The following is a 24,041-nucleotide window of genomic DNA, read 5'->3' as shown; positions in this document are numbered from 1 at the left end:
TTACATGAGTAAGCCTAAGTGAGTCGAGTCAAGCCAGCAACGCGTGTCACGTGCGGGTAAATATTTCTACTCGTTTTGATATTTATTTACATGAGTTAATTCCTGGTAAGTTGAAACGTTTTTCAAAGTTCAGCAACAACACTGGACCATCGTCTGGACCTGAAGTAAAATAAATTTCTAAAATTCCTAAACGCCACAATTTTTTCTCAAGAAAGCGACCAGACAGTCGCGGAAATCGTTTTCATTTTTCACTTTTTTAAACGAGAGAAAAGTAGTTTCCAATTCGGGACGAAATTTCAAAAACCGGGTTCCGGGTATAAGTGATGAACCCGGTTTTTGAGTTTTGAGAAAAACGAACTTTTTGCGAAAATCAACTCAAAATTAAGGTAAAATCAACATCATTGTAATATAGTGAAATTTGCACAATTCGTCTCCGTTTAATTTATAAATTCATTTTTGTCGATCCTGGCAAAATTGTGAATATTTTCAAATTTTCTGGTTCGTTCAATTCGGTTTTGCCAAATTCGACTAGTTCGGCAATTTTCTTTTACTCCAGCAATCATTTTGGTTGTCAAATATTGTCATGAACTTTGCGTAAACCTCAGCATAAAGACTCAACGACATGAGAGAACTTACGCGATCAACGCATTTTAATTGTATGAATGTGTGAGTTTGTACAATAAATGTAATTTAAATGTTTAGTTGATGGTGTTTTTATGTTGTTTGTAAGCCCTACAGAGAATACACTGTGTGTGCCAGTGTGTTATTACTTGTTTGCATATTTCGCAATTCATAACTTATAGTCCACCTGATCATGTGAGCTCAAGCTTGCGAAAGCTCGTGTTAAGTAAATAAAAGGTCTGAAGTGCCAAGTTATATTCTGCTTGTTAATCAAATTAACAAAGTTTCTTTTTTTCCTGCTTATGACGCAATACAAATTAATACCCAGGTTGCCAGTAAAAATATTGCGCAAACTAACTATTGTGATGAAATAATCACCAAATATCAAACAATAAATTGCGTAAATACTATACAGCGACTCTGCTATGTTTGAAAATTGTGAAGGCCAACGTTTTCCTGGATTTGTCCAAAAATCTGGATGTTAACATTTTGAAACCCAGGTTTCGAGAAATAGAAAAGGACAGAAAAATCCGTGTTTCGGGTTCGGGAGAGAAGTGCGCTCATGAAACGAGTTGAACTGGCTTAAAGCGCTAAGAAGTAACAAGTGTTATTGCCACCAAACTATTTGATGGTGATGATGAACGCCAAGCAGCTATGTTTAGTTAAACTTTTAGGAGTATATCTAAGTGTCTGGATTGCTCTGAGGACCATGTGCTCGTAAGAACTCATATCAAGGAGTTACAACAAAGACATGAACACGAATGAGAGTAAGAAAATAGCAACCTTGTGCGGTTTATTGTGCTTTAAAGTGGACCTGTGACGTAACAAGGACCGATATCAAGCAAAATAAGCGAATAAGAACGCGAGTATCTGCTTCACGTAAACCGCGATCACCGGGCAGGTGCCGGTATGGTTTTATCAATGTGGAAACGAACGATTGGTGATTGGCAACTCTCAATTTACTTTGCCAACTTTGACAAAAGTTTACTTCAAACATCAAAATAATAAACTCACCTCGTGCACTGTCCAATGCATGGTAAGTTCGCTTGTTATTCATATTTCTTATCGAAGACTATTTCCTCTCTTCAGGATTGTAACTTTCACATGATGATAGATGACCAGTGTCATTAAAACCACCGGAACAATAAACAAGACCTACAAGTCATCAGGTGAATATTAGTAGAAGGTTCTTAATATTCTATTTATCTATTAATCAGTTATGGCAAGTGTGCCGGAAACAAAACTCTAGAGCATGTGATTCCATCAAATTTCCTATGACATTTACAACAAATAAATGATAAGAAATTCCAGTTACAGTTCGACACAGCTTTTACAACGCAAATACGATGTTTGCAACATGCGAATGCGATTGGTGTCCTGAAACGAGCTGGAGTGAAAATATTTTTAATCGCCAAAAAGAGCGGAAATGTGAGCGACAAAACGAGTTCTTTTCTTTATAAAAGAAGGTATAGGCCTACACGAATATAGCACGAATAACGGCTTTTTTCATCGATGAGCGAGAGCGTGAGCGACAAGAGAGGTTGCCCACCATCACTGTCTATAATTAGCATGAACTTGAACTTGCACGTCATAATAACTTACCATTCAATAAAGCTGATGCAAATACACCTCGCTTTTCTCCCATAGAAGGCAAGTTGCTATCCCACTTTGGATTCTCATCATTCAAGTCCAACATCTCTACAGAGTTGTAGTAAGGACCAAGCAGTGGCCAACCACCCATCAATAAAATTTGTTGATTGTAATTTACAGCAGATGGAAATCCCCGATCAATTTTTGTATCCTGTATGATGAAACATCATTGCATAAAGTCAACATCAACTGAAGTGAATTTACTAAAAATGTCAACTAAATACTGGATATGATGTTATTAATGGAGATGGACTGGCCAGACTTAAGTATAAAAACTATCTGCAGGTAACAATACAATATGAATAAGTCATGGCCCATGGACATGGTCAATAAAGTTTTGTGGTTGAGAGGATTGTACAGTGGCACATAACAACACAGGTATAAACTTTCTGCAAGCGACAATTCATAACAATTGATTCGATCAAGAAACAACAATCTACGGCATTCCACGAACGCAAGGAATGTTTGTTAGCTCGTAACTTTAACATTCACTCTTCTTAGCAGCTTGTCAATTCAAAATGATTATTGGGTTTTGAACATAAAATAGTTTTTCGCGATAATTAAAACACTTTAACATTTCAATATATTCTTGCTTCTCCGTCAATTCTATTGTTACGTTGTTACTTGTCTACCTTGTTACTACTTGTTACTATCTATTGGCACTAGTTATTGTTACGTTGTTTTACGCTTGATTTGTCATTCCGCAGTCTTGTCTGCCTCCGGATGAAAGCGCTTGTCGATTTGTCTGCGCCTTGTCTGTTGCTACAACGAGTGATGATGAGATTCTACCGATACGGGTACGGTTGTGTAGACGTGCCTAGTTTTCATCGTTTTTGAAATACAATCCTATAGTTAACTGCAGGTTTCTTCGAACCAGTACTAGGAAAAAGCCGGTAACACTATTTTATCCAAATTAAGTTAACACTCGCTTAAAGAGGTAAAATTTGAACGTGCATGAGCAACTCGCCGGGCAACAAACGTCATTTACATTTATTTTTAACAATAGACAATGTGACAAAACAATGATCTTAAACTTTGCTCGATTACTCACAATGGCAGGAGCAAGACGAGCAGCATGGATGGAGTTTTGCCTTTTCGGAGCGCATTTCGGTGGTTTCCAATGCTGTGTTTTTCAACAAAAACCTGAGTGTTTGTTAAGAAGGCAAAGCACGTTGTTAAAAGTAGACAGTTATATTAGACAGAAAAAATTTTCAGGTAAATTCGAAATAACACCGTATAAGGGTGTACTTGAGTTTGCGTATCAACAAATTTGTGCCCGTCTCATTGTTATATGTTTAAACTAGCTTTGTCGATCCGCGCAACGATTAGTTTGCATGAAACAGGTCTGTGGTGTAAAAAGATTGGAAACCGCTGATCTAGTGCAAGCAGCAACATGGTTTTTTCTCAAAGCAGTTGTTTCACTTGGACACTTTTCTAAATTCGATCATTCTCGCCGCTTTTCACGTTTTTAATCATTTGCATAATAATTGCTTTGTTTTAATTGTTCTAATAATTGCATTAATTAATTGCTTTGATGACTTTGCTCTGCAACCACAACAAATTGAAAAAATATTTCAGTTCGAACTTCATCTGTTTATCTCTTGAATAAAAGTTTATTTTATATTTACTTATGAGAGAAATCTGCCCGATCCAATTGTTACTGACAGAAAACATAACGATCTTATCTTGAGTCACACTTGGCCATGAACACACAGACACAGAGGAACAAATTATGCTTTCAACTCATTGCAAAGTGTCACAATACTGTGACAACAAGCATATATGTATATGACATCACAATCACACTTCTTAATTGAAACAAATTCATTTATAAAGCAAACATACCGGCATGTTACTCCACTGGTTTGTCTTAGTGTTGAACTTGACAACACTTTGTGGGCAGTTCAAGCCACCAATCATAAGTATCTCATCAGACTGACCTAGAAAAATGTATTCGATTAGTAGTATTTGGTTTCAAGCATTGTTACAACAAAGAAATTCAGTTGTTAAATCTACTGCTGCTGTTGCTACTACCACTAATCGCTTAATCATTACCATCCTGGTCCAGTATATTAAATATTATTGGTTCAACAGCTCAATATTGCCATAATTTTGTTTAGCAAAGAGTTAACTTATATTAATGTACAGCTTATTTCAAAGCTTTCATCAAAGCCTTATAATTTTATGCACTGTCAAAACCATGAAACATTATACAGGGTTAGATACAAACAAATTTTATTTTAAGAAAACCAATATGTACAGAGAAGCCTGGACAACCACTGACAAAAAACTGGACGCATGTCAAAACAATTTAAGTGATTAACCGCTCTCTCACCAGGTTTTGCTTTACAAGGTGGAGCTTCAGAAAGTCGAGAAACGAGTGATTTCACAAGAAGTTGCATGCAATCCGTGGAGTTGCAAACCAATTTCTAAATAATTAAAATTGAACCATGTAAGTACTTTACATATTACGAAAATATACTTTGTCGCCATGTGCGCCTTTTTGCAAACAAAAACATTTTTAAACTTAAATTTTTCAACATTGACTCGTAACATAAAGTAGCAGTACTACACGTCAACCCTATAACAATTTTTAATTTCTTTCAAAAATTAACACAAAACTTGGTGCATGATGCATGATGATGCAAAGAAATAAGCAATGTGTGCAAAAAATTATGCAAGGTACCTCCTTTTGAGCAACTTTTATCAAAAAATCTTTCGACAAATTTTCCAGTTGAATGAGATGAAACAAATCACTGAAGTTTTTCCGTCTTTCATCGAAATCATGAAGTGCCCAAGCAACTACACTCCTGTACTTGTCCTCATCGATCGAATCCTGAAATTTAATCAAGGTTAGGGTGACATCATATGTACTATTATATTATCTCAAATATATGATATGATCTTTGTTAAAGCTAAGAATGGTCAAAAATTGGTTGAAGAAATGAAACATTGCAGATAGTTTGAACAACGCCATTTAATATTTTGATTTATTGTCTTAACTTAATAGCGAAATTATATTAACTGCCAAAAATATTTGAAAATTTAAATCTCGTTAGTTTATTCGAGATAAGAAGTGTCTTGCAAAATCTTGTAACAAACATTCAAGGCCATTCATGCATATATGAGCCAGTCTACATCTTATGCTTTGTCTAAAAACAGACAACTTTAGCAATGCCTCTTCACTTTCATTTATAAATAGAGCACAGGGTAATGCACAATTTCTGGAAATGTAAATAATATACCGCAGTGTAACATTTCTAACATGAAAGTGTGCATTACAATTAGCTTCTTGCAATCACCGCATTTCACACAATGATGTAAAAACTATCAAAACAAATTGTTTGATTTAGATACTGCATAAAAATCATTATAAGTCAAAAACATTCCAATTCTAAGTTTTCTTCATCACTTTCCAACTTCAACATAGCCTTGACATCATCAACTCCAAGCTCAAGAAAATCTGCACTTTTTAAAACTGCTCCGAGATTTTTAGAAATGAAAGTTTCAGCTGCTTGAACAAGATCACCCATGTTGTATCGATTTGAATAAGATCGAATTTTCAAGCAATTTTCTCCATTGAGAGATGCTTTGAAAAATTTCCTGCAGTTTTCTTTCAAACCTTAAAAAATCTTCCAACTTATTTAGGAATAAAACCTGTCATTTAATTATGATACAAAATCTCTTAACAGTCACTCATTTCATATGTTTATTCAAGCTTCCTGAATTACGTGTTACGTGTGTTATGCTCGGTTGACGTGTTTGTGCCTTGCGTTTCTGCCTTCGGCCGGAGGCGCTGATGTTTGTAATTGCGCCTTGATAGTTGGCGAACGTGTCAGTTTTACCGTTGCCTGAGCTGTGAGCAGACGTGCCTGTTTTTACCCTTTATTTTATCAAATACAATTTTACAGTTTAACTGCAGGTCTATTCGAACCAGCATAAGAAAAGGCCGGTAACATTTGGCGAGCACGGCAGGACCTGCAGTTAAAAAACGTGAAGCAAGAGGGTGACCGAGTTTTATCCAAGATGAATTTTTTTTGCTCTCCTTCGAAGTTTGAACTTGGAGAAAGTTTTATCTCGTTTTTATCAACGTTTGAAAGTTTCTGCGACAGTGTGGACGCAACAGCAGCTGCTCGAAAACATGCTTTTATGGTGAGTTTACCTGAAGATGTTAAGCTGGAAATGATATGCAACGGTGCACGGTTAGGCACCATGAACTATGAAGAACTAAAGTCCAAAGCTGAGGAAGTTACTTGTTGCTCGCTTCGACGTAACAAGGCTAAACAGCAGCTTATACAAAGAGCCCAAGCTCTCGGCGAAACTAATCGAAGTTACGTCAACGCCCTTGTCAATTTCGGAGCAATTGCATACCCGAAACCGGAAGATGAAGGTACGAAGAATGACGTCTTGTATAACGCTTTAATAGCTGGACTGCGTAACAAACATGAAGCAGAAAGGCTGGTCACGTGCAACATGGAGGTGCAGTGTCCAAAGTTTTTAGATGCTGTCAAAAAGCTATTGATGATGGAACCAGCGCATGTGCAACAACACGTTTCCAAAATACAGCCAATCGAGCAGGTCCCATCAGCTTGCGAGGAAATGAAGCAAATGATCCAGGGTCTGCGGCAGGAAGTTGACACCTTGCGTGAATCACTATCGGAGATATCGCGGAGGTCTCGTCTTAACCACAATCATCCCTTTCGCCCCCGGGAATCACGCACGTGTTTTACATGCGGAGAAAGAGGACACATCAGTCGATATTGTCTTCAACGCAACCGCCAGGGAAACGCCAACGGGGCGGGCACAGGTGTCCGCCCCTGAATCCATCACCACAGCCAGAACGAGAATTGGTCACTTACAACCTACATACCGTCTCTGCAGAACAACATAGGTACGTTAACGTTATCATTAATGGTAAGCCCTTGTTTGCGCTTGTTGACACTGGTGCATCAATTACCGTCATATCCCATTTGGCTTTCCAACAATGTTCCGCTCAAGATTTAAATGACTGCCCTTCAAATGTTCGATTTATTGGCGCAAGCGGAACCGTTATCGCGATGGCAGGAAAAGCAAAGCTAAACTTCACCGTTGCCGGAATAGAGGCCACTCGCGACGTTTTTGTTGCGGAAAACTTGTCGGAGTCTTGCATTCTGGGTTTGGATTTTCTTCAAGACCATGGTTGCATCGTTGACTATGATGTGATGACACTCAAGGCTGGTGGAGGAACATTACCACTATTGAGAGAACCAGGTATTTTGCACAGTTCATCGATTGCATTAATTGAGTCACTGCTTATCCCCGCGTTTACTGAGGTTGTGCTGCCCTGTAGTGTTAAACGCCCGACAAAGTCCAAGTCTAACAACGTTTTTATACAGAGATCTGAAAGCCTACTAGACAAATACGAAATCTTAGGCGCAAACTACGTAACAAAAACTAAGGAAAATTTGGTGCCAGTTAGACTTGCCAATTTTACGAATAAAAGCAAATGCATTCCGGCTGGGACAACTGTTGCAGATTTAATACCAATTGTTGGCGAAAATGTTTCGTACATTAATGCCTACTCATTATGTTGTATATCGGAAGAGGTTGACAAGCCAGCGACCGATGATGACGTGTCGTCTCTCGTTGAACAACTGCATCTAAATGATCTTAATTTGTCCGATGTTGAGCGGGAAGCTGTAATCGAAGTAATTCGAAGACGGAAAGCTGCGTTTTCACTCTCTAAACGTGATCTTGGCAAAACCAATATTCTTACTCACAGTATCGACACGGGAGACGCTGCACCCATACGCCAACACCCGAGAAGAATGTCAGAAGAAAACAAACGAAAGGTAGATGAGTTGCTAAAGGACATGTTAAATGATAACGTTATTAGTCACTCACAATCGCCTTGGTCTAGCCCAGTTGTGTTGGTAAAAAAGAAGGACGGTAATACGAGGTTTTGCATTGACTACAGGGCTGTCAATAATTGCACTAAGAAGCATAGTTTTCCTTTGCCACGGATCGATGACAGTTTGGATCAACTCTCGGAGTGCAAATATTTCACCACACTAGACCTTAAATCTGGTTACTGGCAAATACCGATGAGTGAAGGCGACCGTGAAAAAACAGCGTTTACTTGTCATCGAGGTTTATTCGATTTTAATGTTATGCCGTTCGGACTAGCAAACGCACCTGCCACGTTTCAGCACTTGATGCGGATTGTGCTCGATGGGGTTGAATGGAATGGTGCATTGGCTTACCTGGATGACATCATTATATATGCACGCACCTTTCAAGATCATCTGCGCAACTTGGACGACGTGCTTTCCCGATTAGTTGCAGGTGGCCTCAAACTTAAACCGACTAAATGCAATTTGTTCAAAGAAGAAGTTAGATTCTTGGGTCATGTAGTTTCAAAATCTGGTGTATCCTGCGATCCGGAGAAAATCTCTGCGGTTTCCAATTGGCCTGTGCCCTCGTCGATAAAGGATGTAAGGCAGTTTTTGGGACTCGCATCATACTATCGCAAGTTTGTCAGAGATTTTTCCAAAATTGCGGCCCCACTGTACGATTTGACGAAGCCTCAAAAACAGTTCGGCTGGAATGATAAATGTTTACACTCATTCAACTTGTTGAAAGACGCACTCGTGACAAACCCAGTATTGAGATACCCGGACTTTACGCAGCAGTTCATCCTCGATACAGATGCTTCAAATTTTTCGCTCGGCTGTGTTTTGTCACAGATTGTAGATGGTGAAGAGCACCCAGTTTCATACGCAAGTAGGTCTTTAACGAAAGCAGAAAGAAATTATTCCACCACGAGGAAGGAACTTCTGGCAATTGTTTATGGGGTGCAGAAATTTCGTTGTTATCTTGGCACACCTTTTCTTCTTCGCACGGACCACGCTTCGTTATGGTGGCTGTGGACAGCAAAAGAGACATACGGTCAATGTGCGCGCTGGTTTGAAATATTGGCTGATTTTGATTTTAAATTAATACATCGCTCTGGATCAAAGCACTCCAATGCAGACGCACTTAGCAGAAGGCCACAGAGCAGCAAAACAAGTGATTCTAATAGCGTCGAAGTGAATCCTGAGAGGTATCCGTTTGAATTTGAAGAAAACTTTGAAACCTGTAAGACCTCAACGGAAAGTGTTTTAAGTATTGATCTTCGTGAGGGTTTCGGTTGGACTCCTGATCAAATTTCACAAGCTCAAATGTCCGACGAACATCTTTTCGTAGTACTAGGTTGGATTAGATCCGGTGCAAGACCCCCTTTTAAGAAAATTAAGAAGTTGAGCAGTGAGGTTCGACATTACTGGTCTTTGTTTGGAGAGTTTTTTTTAGTACACCAGTGCTTGTACCGCAGTCTGGAAGACACACTGGAAGGAAAACGTCTTCAGCTACTGGTTCCTAAAGAAATGCGTCCGAGAGTCCTGAAAGAGTTACATGACGCATCACATGGAGGAGGACACATGGGTGTTGATAGAACAGCTGAAAGAGTTTCAAGACGATTTTACTGGCCACGCTGGAAAACGGATGTCCGTGAGTATTGTGAGCGTTGCACACTCTGTGATTTACGTAAAGCTCCTTCTAAAACACCAAGAGCGCCCTTGGTACCTTCCGAGGAGTTGGAGCCGATGCAAAGAATAGAGATTGACGTCCTTGGAGGACTTCCTGTGACACATTCAGGAAATCGTTACATACTGGTAGCCACTGATATGTACACTAAATATATGCAGGCTTGGTCTATGCCATCACAGACAGCCCAAGAAACAGCATTTGTTCTCTATCATAACTGGATGACGATTCATGGTGTTCCGGAGCGGATTCACAGCGACCGAGGAGGAAACTTTGAGAGCCAGTTGTTTAAAGAGCTTATTGATCTTCTCGGCTGCAAGAAGTCAAGAACTACAGCATACCACCCTTCTGGAAACGGAGCGGTTGAAAGAGCCAACAGAACCATCCTTTCCATCATGAAGAATTATGTCCAGCGCGATCCACTATCCTGGGATAAATCCCTCTCCTCAATTTGTGCAACCTATAACGCCAGTCGACACGAAGAGACAGGTGTTTCTCCACATTTCCTTCTGACTGGACGAGAATTGAGATTACCAGCAGATTTGATGACTGGACAGCCTTCAAGTCGTCCATCATCATCGGCAATGTTCGATTTACAAGACCGTATGCGACTTGTCCACGAAGTCGTGAAAACGAGACTCGACCAACGTCGGCAATCCATGAAAGAACGTTACGACAAGTCGGTATCGAGACAAGCTGAGTTTCAAGTAGGAGATAAGGTCATGCTGCGAAACACTGTCATATCAAAAGATGAAAAGCGAAAGTTTCACCTCCCTTATTCAGGACCCTACGAAATTGTTGAGACTTTTCCGCCGGTAAATTATCTGATTCGCAACCACGAACGTACGTTAAGAGTACATTTTAACAGGCTAAAGCTAAGCAGAGGAGACCATCATACAGGGATGCCTTCCTATAATCAAGCTAGTTGCCCAGAAGATGTCCCCCAGCAACTAGACATGCCCTTGACTGGAGCTTACTTTTTTAATAGGCCTAACCGATCAAATGCAAATCATCACGAGAGTAACAATTTTAATAACGTTTGCAACTCCCGAAATAACGGTCGACTTCGCCGAAGCCCACGTCGCACTATTCATTACCCAGACGTCGAAACGTATTAATTGTTTATTGTGTGATGCTTGATGCTATGTTGTTGACTACTTTCCTATGATTTGTGTTTTATATATACCACAGTTTCACATATACCAAGTATGATGGTATTTTATTTCGGATCTGTTATATATCGTCTAATTTAGCTATCAATCTCACGTTTTTATACCTTTTGTTGTGTTATTGGCATGAAGGATTATTTGTAACCCACCTTTATTGTGTTTGTACTATTGTTTTGGTATAGTCAAAAAATGTTTGAATTTCTTTTATGACAAGTTATTTAAAATTTTGCTGTGGTTTTCAATGTAATGTTTGTATTTATATTATTTACATAGAAATGCTTTACCTTGATTTCCGTTTGTTTTTATTGGTGTGATAATCATAATTTTTTCGCTACTGCACCGTTTTGCTGTGTTTGAGGAATCGTTTTTGTAAAGTTTTTTTTTGTGGCCCACTGTGGCATACGTGGTCGACAATTTTCTTCAAGATTAACACATTATCTGGGTAACAGAAGTATAGAGGTTGCTTCGTGATTATATTGCAATTTGTCGTTTTATTTTCCATATATTAGCTTATAGCCAGTTATGCTAATGTCGAAGAGAAATTTATTGGAGGGGGAGGAGTGTTACGTGTGTTATGCTCGGTTGACGTGTTTGTGCCTTGTGTTTCTGCCTTCGGCCGGAGGCGCTGATGTTTGTAATTGCGCCTTGATAGTTGGCGAACGTGTCAGTTTTACCGTTGCCTGAGCTGTGAGCAGACGTGCCTGTTTTTACCCTTTATTTTATCAAATACAATTCTACAGTTTAACTGCAGGTCTATTCGAACCAGCATAAGAAAAGGCCGGTAACATTACGTACATTCCATGAATTCATAAACTTGATAATTTTCTCAACATTTAATTGAAAGGAAATATCTTTATGAACTATTGCATTGTACTTCTATACAAATTAGAAAACATTGATTGATCATTTAGTATCAACTTCAGATGGAAAGGACGCAAGGACACCATCGTTGTCTGTCCATGTTGGTCGATACTTGCCATTTGTTGGTGGCTGGATCATAGAACTCAACTGTTTTGCCATCACACCTATAAAATATATAAAGTAAACTCTTTAAAACACAAAATGTACACAAATTACAAACGATGAGTCAATCAAAATTAAAGCTGAACCAGGTTGTATATAGGTTAATAATTGGAAGCATGTTATCCCGAATATACTAATCATAATAAATAAATTACGTAATCCACTTCGGAATAGACGATTACAAAACAATGTGATCCAGGCTTCACGCCAACTTGATACCTCGCCACCAGCTGCCACCGAAGTTTAGGTCAATCACTGTGACCATTTATCGTATCCAATTTTTTATCGGTGTCTATAGTTACAATTTCTGCAGAACTCAAACATTTGACATAAACGCAAAACAATCGTATAAAAGAAACGACACACAATCTCATCGGGCCAATAATGTTTAGTTAGTTTTTTTATCACGTAATTTGAATTATTCTGGGGCTGAGATTAAGTTAGAAACCAAATTGGTGAAAAGCTACTACAGCAAATCTTCTGCCGAATCATACCAGACTGTCTAACTATTCACAATCAGACAATTACAAGCTACGTCTGCCAAGGTAAAAACCCCTTCGCTTGTTATGCGAAGTTTGCATTTGCTGGTAAAGCAATAATACAATTGTTAATATGCTTTATGATGTCATAATGACCAAAAAACATTTCACAAGATCGGCTTTGTGACCAATTAAAACATTTCCGAAGCCTGCTATTGCCACTATAAAGTTATGGCTCCACAGGTAGTAATTTATAACTATCACTGGATTTTTCGGTAAAGATTTAAAAATTCGTATTGGTGCTGGTTTTTTTTCTAAAAACTAGATAACTAGAACGACTAAAGGTCCTTCTCATATATCTAATGTACGTTTCTCTATACCCAATAGCGAGTTCTTCAATAAACTTGTAGCTGCTGATATCTTTTTTATTCAACACATTTCTAACCCACACTCTGTGCTTTATTTGTCTGTATGTCAGAGCAACAGCTATTACCGCTAAACATTCTTCCTCGCTGCTTGAAGAACTGTCACTCTCCATGTCTCTAACTACGAATGATCTGTTCTGCATGCTGGAGTGCTATTACAAACTTTTATAAAATCAATCTCATTATCAGCTAACAATTGACAATTTTAGTTATCACTTTTTATGTGATAATTATTTCACTGTTGAAACCGTATTTTAAAACACTGGTAATTGAGCGGCCCCACCAGTTGTAATTTACATTAAGAAATTGTTACTGAGAAAATTATCACTGGAATTTTAAACTGTCATTGTTCGAGCCATAGATTAACTGAGCATATTAATGAAACAAATTTTTTAAATTCATTTCCCAAAACTCATCATGACATTCACCTTCATCTAGTCTAGTGGTTCATAGACTCCAGGTAGGCAATTACTGCAGCAGACATTATAATATGGTATTATAATATATAAATTAAATGATATAAATTTAAAATAATGTGATTATGTATACCTATAATTACTCACCCTCCAAACACCCATATAAGGCCAGCCACTACACAAGCTGATCCACCACATCTTTCCTCAGTCATAGATGGAACATCAATCCAAGTTTTCGTGTCCAGGTTGTATTTTTCAACAGAAGAGAGACGATTTGAACCGTCATATCCACCTGATTTAATTCATTTAAAGAACATGACAAGTCATAAATATCCTTAAAATTTGAAAGATATTTGCACTTGCAGCAAGACTCACCTATCGCGTATATTTCGTTGTTTAATACAACAGCAGTTAATCCATATATGCAGGTTTTCATCGGTGGAATATATTCCCACTTTCCGTTTCGTGGATCATAACATTCTGCTGTGTTTGTTGTATTACCATCCCATCCCCCAAGCGCATAAAGCAAACCTTTCAAAATCAACCATCTATCAATTAAACACGTCACTTGTGCTTGAAATTCGAGCATTATTGCTCCAGCACTTTATGAAGGAAAGTCAAATCCTTCGCAGTTGTGAAATTTTCTAGGACCAATTTCCGTTGCTCAATTATTTTATCTTTTGTTGATTTTTATAAATTTGTTTCAAAATACATGGAATATGATTCCAGACGCCAAATTTAGAAATTTCTGGAAAGCACGGTATCTGTGACGTCACACAGACTGTCATTTGAAATCATACAACATTTAACACGTGACCAACAGCTTGATTTTCTATTCTCTGAGCTGCGATTAAACTCTGAGCTGAATTTTGCATCGATTAAACTCTTGAACACAAAAGACCACATCGTTTGTTTCTGCGCTTTTCTTTGTGACACGTCATCAACCTTTTTACATGAGTAAGCCTAAGTGAGTTGAGCTAAGTCAGCGACGCGTGTCAGAACAACGACCTACGCAAAAATGAGTACACGCAATGCGATATGAAGGCTACTGGGTTAGGGCAACTTATTTAAATCTTTTTAAAATACTATCTCAAGTAAGTGATTAAGCCTATGCATGAATTTTCCGTTTCCATAAAACCAATCGAGATATTAATATTTTGTGGTATTGGCATAAAATGTCTCAACAGGTTTCCAAGCTCGTCAACGAGTTCACTTGACACGACCAGGCAGCGTGAACTCGCTTTGAATTTTTTTTTTGTTAAAACGTTTTAAACGAGAGAAAAGTAGTTTTTCAAATTAGGGACGAAATTTCAAAACCCGGGTTCCCGGTGTAAGTGACAAACCTGGTTGTTTTTTAAGGTTTTGAGAAAAGCGGATGTTTTTGTGAAAACTAACTCAATATTAAGGTAAAATCAACATTATTGTAATACAGTCGAATTTTTGTAATTCGTATCCGTTCAATTCATTAATACATTTTTGTTGATCCCGGCAGAACTGTGAATATTTTCATGTTTTCATTTTCGGTTATATCGGCTTTACGTAATTTCATTAGTTCGGCAATTTTATTTTACAACAATCATTTTGGTTGTCCAATTTTCTCATGAACTTTGCGTAACCTCAGCATCCTAAAGACATGAGAAAACTTTCTCGATCAATGCATCAAATTATTATTTACAAATTAATATCAAGGTAACCAGTACAAATATTGCGCAAACTAAATATTGTGATGAAACAATTGCCTAATACCAAACAATAAATTGCGTAAATAGTATACAGCGACGCCATTTTGTTTGAAAATTGTGAACGCCAAAGTTTTCCTGGATTTGTCTAAAAGTCCGGATGTTTACATTTTGAAACCCAGGTTTCGTGTCGTAGAAAAGGGTAGAAAAATCCGGGTTTCGGGTTGGGGAAAACCCGAGTTGGAAACACTTGAGAGAAGTGCGCTCATGAAACGAGTTGAACTCGCTTAACAGCGCTAAGAAGTAAAAAGTGTTATTGCCACCAAACTATTTGATGGTGATGATGAACGCCAAGTAGCTATGTTTAGTTAAACTTTTAGGAGTATATCCAAATGTCTGGATTCCTCTGAGGGCCATGTTCTCGTAAGAACGAATATCAAGGAGTTACAACACGGACATGAACACGAATGAGAATAAGAAAACAGCAACTATGTGCACCTTTTTGCGTTTTTAAGTGGACCTGTATCGTAAAAATGAACGATATCAAAAAAAATGTGCGAATAAGAACGTGAGTATCTGTTTCACGTATACTGCGATCACCGGGCAGGTGCCGGTATAGTTTTATCAATGTGGAAACGAACCATTGGTGATCTCTCAATTTACTTCGACAACTTTGACAAAAGTTTACTTTAAACACTTTACTTTACCTGAAACATCAAAATCATAAACTCACCTCGTGCACTGACCAACGCAAGCCAACTTCGCTTTATATTCATGTTCCTTATCGAAGACCATTTCCTCTCTTCAGGATTGTAACTTTCACATGATGATAGACGACCAGTGTCATTCCAACCACCAGCACAATAAACAAGACCTACAAGACACAATCAGGTGAATATCTATACGAGAAGGTTTTTGTTACATCCTTCTATGACATCATAATTATTGAACCAATGAAGTCTAAACTGAAGTATTTTGTCAAAAACTTTGTTGATTATCTCACAAGATTAGTGAGTGGTGGAGCACAGAATCGCAATTATGCGCCTGGTTCGACACTCGATGGCGCTATCCTACCATAGTAATCTCCTTGGGCAAGGCATTTAAGTAAGCTTGCTCCTGTTCAGTGGTTCTGGTGATCAATTTCAAATCCAGACCAAATAAAAATAAAATTTAAAATTTAAAACAAATTAATCAGCAAACGTAAAAAGACAAGCTGAGTGACTGGAGGAAGACGACGGATCCTCGCCTAATTCCTCGCGTATTAACGAAATTTAATAACATGTAACAAACGTTCGTAACAGCAGCTCCGTTACGTAATTACATAAGTGTTTTACTTATTGTCAATTAAGCGCAACACTGTTTGAAAGTGTAGAAGGTTAATTTGTTAAACATCGGCATCTACAATCGTTGAAGCGTCTTAAAACTCAAATCGTCTATTAATCATTTACGGCAAGTGTGCCCGAAAACTCTTCAGCATGTGATTCCATCAAATTTCCTAGGCCATTTACAACAAATAAATGATAGGCAATTACAGCTGCAGTTGGACACACATTTTACAAAGCAAATACGATGTTTGCAACATACGAATGCGATTGGTGTCTTGAAACGAGCCGGAGTGAAAATATTTTTAATCGCCAAAAAGAGCGGAAACGTGAGCGACAAAACGAGTTCTTTTCTTTATAAAAGAAGATAAGCGCGAATAAAAGCCTTTTTTCAGCGAGGGAGAGCGTGAGAGACAAGAGAGGTTGCCCACCATCACTGTCTATAACTTCCAGGAACTTGAACTTGCACGCCATAATAACTTATTAACTATATTATTGTTATGATAGTTTAATAACTTACCATTCAATAAAGCTGATGCAAAGTTACATCGCTTTTTTCCCATAGCAGGCAAGTTGCTATCCCACTTTGGATTCTCATCATTCAAGTCCAACATCTCAACAGAGTTGTAGTAAGTACTAATCATTCCTTTACCACCAGCCATCAATATAATTTGTTGATTGTAATTTACAGCAGATGGATATCTCCGAGCAGTGTTTGTATCCTGTATGATGAAACATTATTGCATAAAGTCAACATCAACTGAAGTGAATTTACTAACAATATCAACTAAATACTGGATATGATGTTATTAGTGGAGATGGCTTGGTACAAAAACTATCTGCAGGTAACAACACAACATGAATAAATGATGGCCAATGGACATGGTCAATAAAGTTATGTGGTTGAGGGGATTGTACAGTGGCACATAACAACACAGGTATAAACTTTCTGCAGGCGACAATTCATAACAATCGATTCGAGCAAGAAACAACAATCCACGACATTCCACGACCGCAAAGAATGTTTGTTAGCTCATAACTTTAACATCCACTCTTCTTAGCAGCTTGCCAACTCATAAATGAATTTTGTGCTTTTAAAATAAAATGGTTATTCGCGATAATTAAAACACTTTAACGTGGTAACGTATATTATTGTTGTTTCGGCAATTCTATTTTGCCCCAATTAAGTTCATACTCGAGTAAGGAGGCAAAATTTGAAGGTGCATGAGCATCTTGCCGGTCACCAAATGTCATTTACATTTATTTGTAACAAAAGACATTGTGACAAATAAATGATCTTAGACTTTGCTCCATTTCTCACAATGGCAAGAGCAAGACGAGCAGAGTGGAGCGAGGTGGAGTTTTGCTTTCTCTGAGCCATTTCGACGGTTTTCCATTTTGGTTTTGTTTTTTAATTAATTCCACTAAGGTATTTGGGTTGGACATAGGTGACCTAGTAATAAGTGAAATGGTAAAGATAATAAAATAGCAAAGTTGAAAAGAAAACATGTCTTGATGCAGCGATAAAATCAAACACGCAACAAAACGTAAATTTAAAGTGGAAATGCCTGAGTGGCATGTTGGGGTCAATGGATCTGCTACAAACAGCAACATGGGTTTTCCTCCACACAGTCGCTTCACTTGGAACTTTGCATTCAAATTCGAGAATTCTCGCCATTTTTCAAACTTTTGGAAAACTGGTTTATTTTAGTTTTAATTCTTGTTGGTGACATCTTTCTGTGCCAGGTGTTTTTGATAAAAAGACGCCACCTATTCTAAGGTTAGAATTGGTCATGACCAAACAGATGAACATTGTTGGCATTTAACTTTTTTGTAAGTGCCACAATGCTGTGAAAAAAGGACGTATGTCTATGACAGTATAAAGACTTCGCTTGTTGTAAACCAAAGCATTTAAAACGCAAACATACCGGCATTTTACTCCACTGCTTTGTCTTGGTGTTGAACTTGACAACACTTTGTGGACAACCCGATCTACCAATGACAAGTATCTCATCAGACTGATCTGTTAAAGAAATTACAGCAAACACTGAAAGATCATTAACTCGGATCTCACTAGGTCACGAACTTAAATTTGTTTAACTCGAAGTACTGTGTAGAATAAGCTTATTTTTCCTCTTGTCATTATCAACGTCAAGAACGCGGTCAATATGTTCCCAATAGTGACGTGATGGCATTGGTTGTGACCAAATATTATAACCACGGTTGGAGTTTTCATTAAATATCTCCTCATGGTTTCCACCTTTGCAGCATTAGTGAGTTTAACACAGGCGCATATGAAACTTTTATCATAAAGTCGATACGCGAATGATTTTTCAGAACACGGGAAGGAAAGATTATTTTATCAAATCGATATTTGCGTCAAATCTAGCATCCTTTATTGCGTCATCAACATAATGCTTGACAATAAGGAGGGAGATTAAATAGCACATTTTCTTTTACAGCTTCTTGATTGATTTGTTATTCCTGATTCGTAACAAAGGTAAAAAAATCTTGCATAAAGTTAACAATCTAATATACAACAGCCAGTGTCTGTGTAGTGGTTGAAGTTGAAAGGAAACCGAAATAATTCAATTTAAGTAAACACAAAAACAAAAAAAGAGTTCGATAGAACTGTTTTTTAATGAACACTAATGCAGCCTAAACAAGCAATCGACATTAAACCGTTTTAGAAAAAAGTCTGGATTAGTTTAGTCGCTTTTTGTCGAACTTTGTTATCTTGATTGAAAATTTTGTACATGATGATTTAGATTTCACTCTCTGGGGACAGCAATTAAGATGTAGAGTAAGTATTCACCTTTGATTTGAGATATCAATGAAATTTATTCACAAACAATAAAGGATTTTGTTTCTATTTGTTGGTGAATCAGTTTGAGTTTTAGTTATTTAGTTGTTAACAGAAGTAATAACTTAAAAATGTTGTTACCATGTTAAAAAATAACTTATTACCGGGAACTTCTGCAATTTTCATTTTACGAAGTTTAGTTTCCACTTTTCTTGTCATTTCTATACCAGGAATGGATTCTAAAACAAAACAAAAAATAAAAACAAACCTTAACCAAAGTAGTTGATGTATATTTTCAAGCATATACTGATAGAAGTAGTCATCCACTGATCATCAAATAATAGTATACACATGCACAAATATTATTATTCTGCTATTATCAACATCTATACCGAGTCGATGATTGATTAATCTACAACGACAATTTACAGTTTAGGTCGTAGTGTCCTCCATATACAATTTAAATAAATCCACAAGAAGTTGGGGTTTTCAGTTGGCAATATGGACAAAGTATCTGGGAAATTTGAAGAAAGTAATATTTCAAGGCGAAACCCACCTATCTCATGAAGAAGTTGGTTGAAATTGTCATCAAAGGATCCATTGTTGAAGTTGTAGTAGGTCAAGCCTTGTGTCAGCAAACCTGCAATTATCAACATTGGTATAACAGCAAAATGTTGAAATGAGCAACTTATGGCAACGTTGCACTCATAAAACTAACAAGAAAAAGCTGACCAAAAACTTTAGGGATAACTAACTCCTAATTAAAGGCGACCACATTAATTTCTCCTCAGAAATGAGGTCAACAAGGGAACAAAATAAAACTATTAGAACAATTAAACGCCATCTTTAGTTATGTGGAAAAAAAGGCAAGAATTTATTGCTTAGATGGACAGGTTCAGGCAGCTTATTACGATTGATGATATTCCTATAGATTATCATAGATTATAGATCTACATATATCGTAGAATATCATACTCACGAAGCCTGGTTGAAAGCTGGTATTCATCAGGAAGGACTCGAATTGGGACGATCCTTTTTGCCAAATCAGTTGTGAGCGAAGATTCCCTTATACAATTTTCGCTGGTCTCGTAGTTAGGAGAAAGGAACATCAGAACCACGTGAGCATTCTCAACTGCTTGCCCCATTTTCTCATAGATATTTCCTTTCATCTGTCCCTTGTTGATCCAAACCTGGTACCCAGCATCAGACAAACGATCATGGATCTAGAACAATCCATGTCAAGTTGATGAAGCAACAAATCTCTTACGTATTCACTTCACGTGCTTTGCTGACCACGTAACGTGACTTCGTATCGAACTTGCCCAGTACAGTACGTAAGATTTAAATTACTGTGAAATAAAAACTGAACAGCATCTTTTCAATATTTTTTTCGTCCTGTATATGAATGCATATGCTGCCCAACTGGGCGGCTTAATCTTTACAGTCCGAATACAAAAACGCTTACAACTTAAAAATGAATCAAAGCGAGTTGATAATTTTCATTGTTAAGTATAAGCGATCGAAAATATTTTGCCTCTTCGACGGTATTTGGGAAAGGGTGAATAGTTGTCAGTAAGAATGCTGCAGAAAGAATGTTCAATAATACGTAGTAGTTGAGCAGTTATTGCCAAATTTATGTCGCAATGTCGGCCTACTGGTATGATGGAGAAGGCAGATGTATGCTCCATGAATAGGGTTTGAATTAAGTGTGGTATACTATAGTAGTGCTAGGCTAGCTAAAGCGTATTGAACGGACCAGACTCTCACCGAGTTAAGGTTTGAATGTAAATTTGTTTTCAATGGCGTTTACGTAACAATGCTAATTGTCCTGCTGCTTTTATTCTTTTTATACAAGTGTACAAGCGTTCTGTGAAGCAGGTCGTGCCGAAAGTATTGAAAAACGTTTTCCCAGTTTGTATGTTTTTATGCTTTAAATCCTACGCACTGGGCTAGTTCGATATGACGTCTGCATGATCAGCGAAGCGTGCGACGTCAAATGAGTAAATGTTTGCATGTTATCTGTGGCGCGTGTAAAAAGCGATTCAGTTTATATTTACTACTGGTCTCGTATTTTACATTTTTTTGAAATGAAAGTTAAAATTCCTTTTGTAATGTTGCGCAGATACCACGCAAACGTTTACGCATTTCACGTCGCATGTTTCGCTGATCACATCATAATGTGACCACACCACAGTTATCGCTACTGGACTAGGGTAGCAACAAAAATGAAGATTAAGCTGTAAGTTCGCTTCGCCTTATATCACGAAAAACATTCCTGTTACAAAGCAATCTATTATGATGCCTTATTTTGTTTGTCAGTAACATAAAATATTCTGTTGATACTTGATTTAAATATCTCAGTTATACCCGTTGATTTTTTTATTGTGACGTAATACTATAATGGCCGCCATCTACGTCACAATAAGCAAGAACTAGGCGGCGTTTACCATTGATTTGTGGCAATAACTGCTTAATCACTACAGTATATCAGCACAAATCCTTTCACCAGTATATTTAATCACAACTAATACTTGATTTAATACAAGTTTGTTTTTGGATTTGCCCCCACTTAATTAAACTTGGTCACTGGGCAATGATAATAATCGAATGTATAAAAAAGCAAAACGATTCCACGCAATTGGTTAAATAAATATGACTCCCCCTCGAGGAAGATTCATCGAGCAACAGTTGATATAAATTTTCAAGACATCGCAACATAACTGGGCACAACCCACCTTATGCGCCAACTCCTTCGAGTCACTCCAGTTGTAGCTGATCATGATGTGCTTGCTTGGGCTGGAAGTCTACAAAGACAAGATTTCTACTACAAAGAAAATCAAATTTTAACGCTATTCCCAATGACAACCCAATGCTTATGTAAGGAGATGTTTCTTAATTTTTTCTTGCTTGGGTTGAAGGTTCGTGTAGGCTACGTCACGAAATAACTAAGCAAACAAACGTAAAAGTTTGTGATATGATGTTGCATAGACAATATGAAGGTTATAAACAACCAAATCCTCACAATAATATGCGAATCAAGAGGGTTTGACCGCATTTCTCACCGAACCACAAAAGATTGATCGAAATCATTTACTAAAGATCTTAATGATCTTGACAATTCATTGAAGTCTTAACCGACCAAATGATTCACAAAAGTACAAGAGGAATTCATACGTCACAACGAAGTGACTCGTAAAAAACTGTCGAACTTTTGAATGAACAGAATCAAAAAAAGATGTAAACAATAGAAATTAGTTAAGCTGTGTAAGTTGAACCGGTGCCGAATAGAAGCGGACACACGGACACAATAACAGGAAATCTTTTATAAAGGACAATCCATCTACCTCGCTATGATCTGATGCCTGGTGTTGAAATCAATTTCAGGAAATAAACTAAAAAAATCTCTGCTTTAATCCCGATTGCAATTTACTGAGAATCATGAAAGCATTTGTGTGTTGTGTTCGACATTTCTTGAATATATCAGCAGCAGTTAATAAACGTGGTTAAATTAAAGTTGGTCAAAGTTTAAAAGTTAAAACTGCCATAGTAAATGGTCAATCAATAATAATCAACAATAACTAAATAGTACAGTAATAACAAACAATAATAATCAAACAAACAAATTAACAAGTGACAAACAATTAACAAAAAATTAAAATGATTTATAAGTAACTAATTTCACACCTATTCACAATTTGAAGATTACAAATTTCGCGAAGCCATATCAATCTTTGTGACATCATCAAATTAAGAAATACATCCACACTTCGCAAATATAATTGACGTCATGATTTCACTTACCGATGGTGATGCCATGTTGTTGCGATGACGTAGTCAATTTAACAAGCTGAGCAAGAAAAAACAGATATTAAAATCTAGGCTGTAAATGTCTAAAACTTACGAGACAAACAAACAAAAGGAAATAGTTTGATGTTTCAAATATTTACAAGAAAATCTACATCCGTAGACAACCTACAGCCTCAGAAACTGATTACAACAGACCGTGATAAAGAATAGAACATATTTCGTTTACAAAAGATGCCTTCGTCACGCCATTGTCGTCCCTAGATGAACTAATATCTTCGCTATTCAGGTGTGTGAGGTTAGTGGTGTGGTGTGAGTGTGTTAGTGGTACACTTTTGTTGTTCAGGTGTGTGATGTTTAGTGACGTGCGATGTAATTGATACCACCACAGTTCAAAGATTATATTGACGATCTGACCATGCTTTGATCGACAATATATTATTTTATATTATTTATTAAGCTTAAATATATTATTTTGTAACTTCGCACATACAGTATTAGTCTAACATCAAACAATTGTTTGTCTCCCAACTGTGAATAAAAACACAACAGCCGAGCACAAAGTTGTTCCCGCCATAAAGTATTTTTCACGGCAATTAAAGCGTCGCTTCTCTGTTGTGTTGGACGTCACATCTGTGTGATGTCATTATGGGTAGTGTAAACTTTTGTTGGCGTAACGCCAAGTCCATAGGGTCAATGCATAAAGAGGGTAAACATCGCACATCGCGGTCAGGGTGGAAAATATTTTAACATTCTGACCGAAACTATAAATCTCAAAACAGACAGTCAATTTTACTTATAAATGCGATCGTTTGCTTTATATTAGGTCTCAAAAAGTTTTATGGGTTTATGAAATTATCAAGCGATTTTTTCGAACTTGTTGTAGCGGCTCCCTTACCGCTACTATTTTAAATAGTACCACAAATACAAAGTCTACTCACTGGTTCTCAACCGGTGGTCCGCGGACCCCTGGTGGTCCGCGAAACGTTTTCAGTTGGTCCGTGAGAACTTCGAAATTTGCAACATAAAGTACGAGTTTTAAAAAAATTTTTGCTGTTTATCATTGCTTTTTGAAATAGGCTTGAAC

The 24,041-nt window shown here is 37.4% G+C and overlaps 3 protein-coding genes across 3 annotated transcripts in view; 1 reads left to right on the top strand and 2 right to left on the bottom strand.

Moving 5' to 3' along the window:
- The window catches only part of LOC143458856 (uncharacterized), a 42,878-nt gene extending 19,043 nt beyond the window's left edge, over positions 1 to 23,835 (bottom strand). The window contains exons 1-2 of the mRNA XM_076955734.1: positions 22,952 to 23,835; positions 21,886 to 21,954 (exon numbers count right to left, since the gene is read on the bottom strand). Of these exons, the coding sequence (XP_076811849.1) occupies positions 21,886 to 21,954; positions 22,952 to 22,966 (84 nt within the window). The 5' untranslated portion in view covers positions 22,967 to 23,835. The remainder of the gene's footprint in view (positions 1 to 21,885; positions 21,955 to 22,951) is intronic.
- On the top strand, positions 6,298 to 7,880 carry LOC143458727 (uncharacterized). Its single transcript, XM_076955578.1, has 2 exons — positions 6,298 to 7,162; positions 7,270 to 7,880. Exon 1 carries the CDS (start codon positions 6,298 to 6,300, stop codon positions 7,090 to 7,092), a length of 795 nt encoding a protein of 264 aa, XP_076811693.1. The 3' UTR covers positions 7,093 to 7,162; positions 7,270 to 7,880.
- LOC143458862 (uncharacterized) lies at positions 11,702 to 15,894 on the bottom strand. The gene is made up of 4 exons (XM_076955742.1): positions 15,759 to 15,894; positions 13,722 to 13,877; positions 13,494 to 13,638; positions 11,702 to 12,028 (listed from the first exon to the last, which is right to left on the bottom strand). Exons 1-4 carry the CDS (start codon positions 15,799 to 15,801, stop codon positions 11,923 to 11,925), a joined length of 450 nt encoding a protein of 149 aa, XP_076811857.1. The 5' UTR covers positions 15,802 to 15,894; the 3' UTR covers positions 11,702 to 11,922.
- Positions 23,836 to 24,041: the final 206 nt, after the last annotated feature.

This window comes from Clavelina lepadiformis, chromosome 5 (genome assembly GCF_947623445.1).
Source record: "Clavelina lepadiformis chromosome 5, kaClaLepa1.1, whole genome shotgun sequence".
Lineage (NCBI taxonomy): Eukaryota > Metazoa > Chordata > Ascidiacea > Aplousobranchia > Clavelinidae > Clavelina > Clavelina lepadiformis.
This window is presented reverse-complemented; position numbering and strand designations above follow the sequence as displayed.

Bases quoted from the DNA above. Each gene is read 5' to 3' on its own strand.
- LOC143458727 (XM_076955578.1), top strand. From the start codon at position 6,298: ATGAATTTTTTTTGCTCTCCTTCGAAGTTTGAACTTGGAGAAAGTTTT.
- LOC143458862 (XM_076955742.1), bottom strand. From the start codon at position 15,801: ATGAATATAAAGCGAAGTTGGCTTGCGTTGGTCAGTGCACGAG. The intron at 13,878-15,758 runs GTGAGTTTATGA...TGATTTTGAAAG, and splicing joins TGCGTTGGTCAGTGCACGAG to GTTTGCTTTATGCGCTTGGG. The intron at 12,029-13,493 runs GTGAGTAATTAT...TATATTTTATAG, and splicing joins CTTATATGGGTGTTTGGAGG to GTGTGATGGCAAAACAGTTG.